At 34.1% G+C, this 1,956-nt stretch overlaps 1 protein-coding gene across 1 annotated transcript in view; it reads left to right on the forward strand.

Moving 5' to 3' along the window:
* LOC105450469 (luciferin 4-monooxygenase-like) overlaps nt 1-1,949 on the forward strand; it is a 6,172-nt gene extending 4,223 nt beyond the window's left edge. Inside the window, exons 3-5 of the mRNA XM_011690321.1 lie at nt 129-459; nt 788-1,225; nt 1,927-1,949. Of these exons, the coding sequence (XP_011688623.1) occupies nt 129-459; nt 788-1,106 (650 nt within the window). The 3' untranslated portion in view covers nt 1,107-1,225; nt 1,927-1,949. The remainder of the gene's footprint in view (nt 1-128; nt 460-787; nt 1,226-1,926) is intronic.
* The last annotated feature ends 7 nt before the right edge of the window (nt 1,950-1,956 follow it).

The raw sequence follows: 1,956 nt of genomic DNA on the forward strand, positions 1-1,956 counted from the left end.
CCTTGCCAGCCCGCTCAGAGATGTGTATAAGAGACAGATATATATATATATATATACATATATATAATAATTTAATCGGTTTTCTACCAAGTTTAAATGTCAATTGATTTCAAATATTTATCATTTAGATGAATTGCAGCACATATTAAATATTGCGAAGCCGCGTATTGTTTTCGTATCTCAGCGCACTGAAAATCTCTTCGCTAAGATCTTACCGAAATTATCCTGGAAAATGGAATTAATAGAGCTGAATGATCAACCGCTCACAACAAATGTTCGTACGTTGACAAATATCTTAAATAACGAACCGGATGTAGACTACATGAAATACAAGCCTGCAGCTATCGATGATCCCAATCGGCAACCGTTGGTTATTGTCTGTTCGAGTGGCACCACAGGCTTGCCGAAAGGAGTGACGCTGTCTCATAAAAATGTAATGGCAGCTGCAACAAAATTTATGTAAGTTTTACATATATATAATTTTTTAAATCAATTAGTCAATATATTAAAAAAACCTTCATTTTTAAATGGCAATGAAATCAATATTGATCAATTGATTAAAAACGCGGGCGTTAAATGTTCAATTTAAAAAGAAATTTCAACTTAAAATATAATACGTACCATACTAATTATTTCCACATCCTTCTTAACTATAATGTTATAATTGTAACTTTATAATTTATTTGTAAACTCTGCATGTACAATCCGAAAAGTCAAAGTCCCATTTTCTCGCTTAAAAGCAATTTAGGATTTGATTCTATAATTCAAATATGATTTAAAATCACAGCAAGCCCGAATACATGGATACGAGAAGTGATGACAGAATATTGATAGTGTTACCGTTTTATTATGGTTACGGGATGAGTATGCTGTTACACGGTCTTTTCGGAAACTGCATCTTGATCATAATGCTCACCTTCGAGCCGCAACTCTTCCTAACCCTGGTGCAGAAATATAGGATCACCTATCTGCCGGTGGTGTCGTCAATCATGACGTTCTTAGCGAAACATCCGCTGGTAGATAGTTGTGACTTTCGCAGCGTGAGAGAAATCATCACCACAGGGGCGCCACTTGCAAAGGATGTAAGTTTTCTTATGTCATCATAAAGTACATCATCTTTACCAATCCCCCTTTTTCCATCCCTTTCAATCAAGTTATCACACTAAGAAAAGTAACCATCGACGGGACTAAGTACCGGAAGTGAGTTCTCGATGTCGCGGCTGCTGTGAGTATAAAGGACTGCGAGAGGAAGTCCCGTAGCATTTTCACTAGACACGGCCCGGAAAGTAATTTTGTTGTGTTTATTTTTATTTAACCGGTTCACGAAGTCGCTAAGAAAGATTACGAGGAAAAGAAAATAGAAGGCCGCATTCTTGCAAGATTCACAATTGCTTCTTTCGCAAAATGCGAAACTGATCTCTTGATAGACAGTCTCCCAAAGACGGGAAGGGGAGAAGATCGAGGGTTTCTTAAAGTTTTAAAAACCAAACATGTCTCTGAAATTAATGATTTCTAAATGTCACTTTGTAATTAAATATTTTTGTTTTTGTCTCTCGCGTGATTGAGATACAATTGCAGAGCAAAACAGACATAGAAAACGACAGAAAGAATGCTTATATAAAATGTTAATTTTTATATTAATGAAATTTATACTGCTAAAGTTTATGTAACAGTTGAAAATCATTTTTCTTATAAGACTTAAAAATAAATAATATCCTTTGACGGATTTTTAAAGATAATAGTACAAATACAAAGACTACAAAGTAAATTAATATAACACTTTTAAAGCACTACTTTGCAAGTTGTTAATGTTAAGTCCTTTGCATTTAATTAAACTAATTTTAAAAAATTAATTCAATTTCAGTGCAACCAGTTTGAAAACAATGGAAAAAATTTAAAGTAACTTATTTCCTCTTTTTTTCGCAGATTATAACCACTGTGAAGGCTCGCATCGGC

This window comes from Wasmannia auropunctata, unplaced genomic scaffold (assembly GCF_000956235.1).
Source record: "Wasmannia auropunctata unplaced genomic scaffold, wasmannia.A_1.0 LD336061.1, whole genome shotgun sequence".
Classification (NCBI taxonomy): domain Eukaryota; kingdom Metazoa; phylum Arthropoda; class Insecta; order Hymenoptera; family Formicidae; genus Wasmannia; species Wasmannia auropunctata.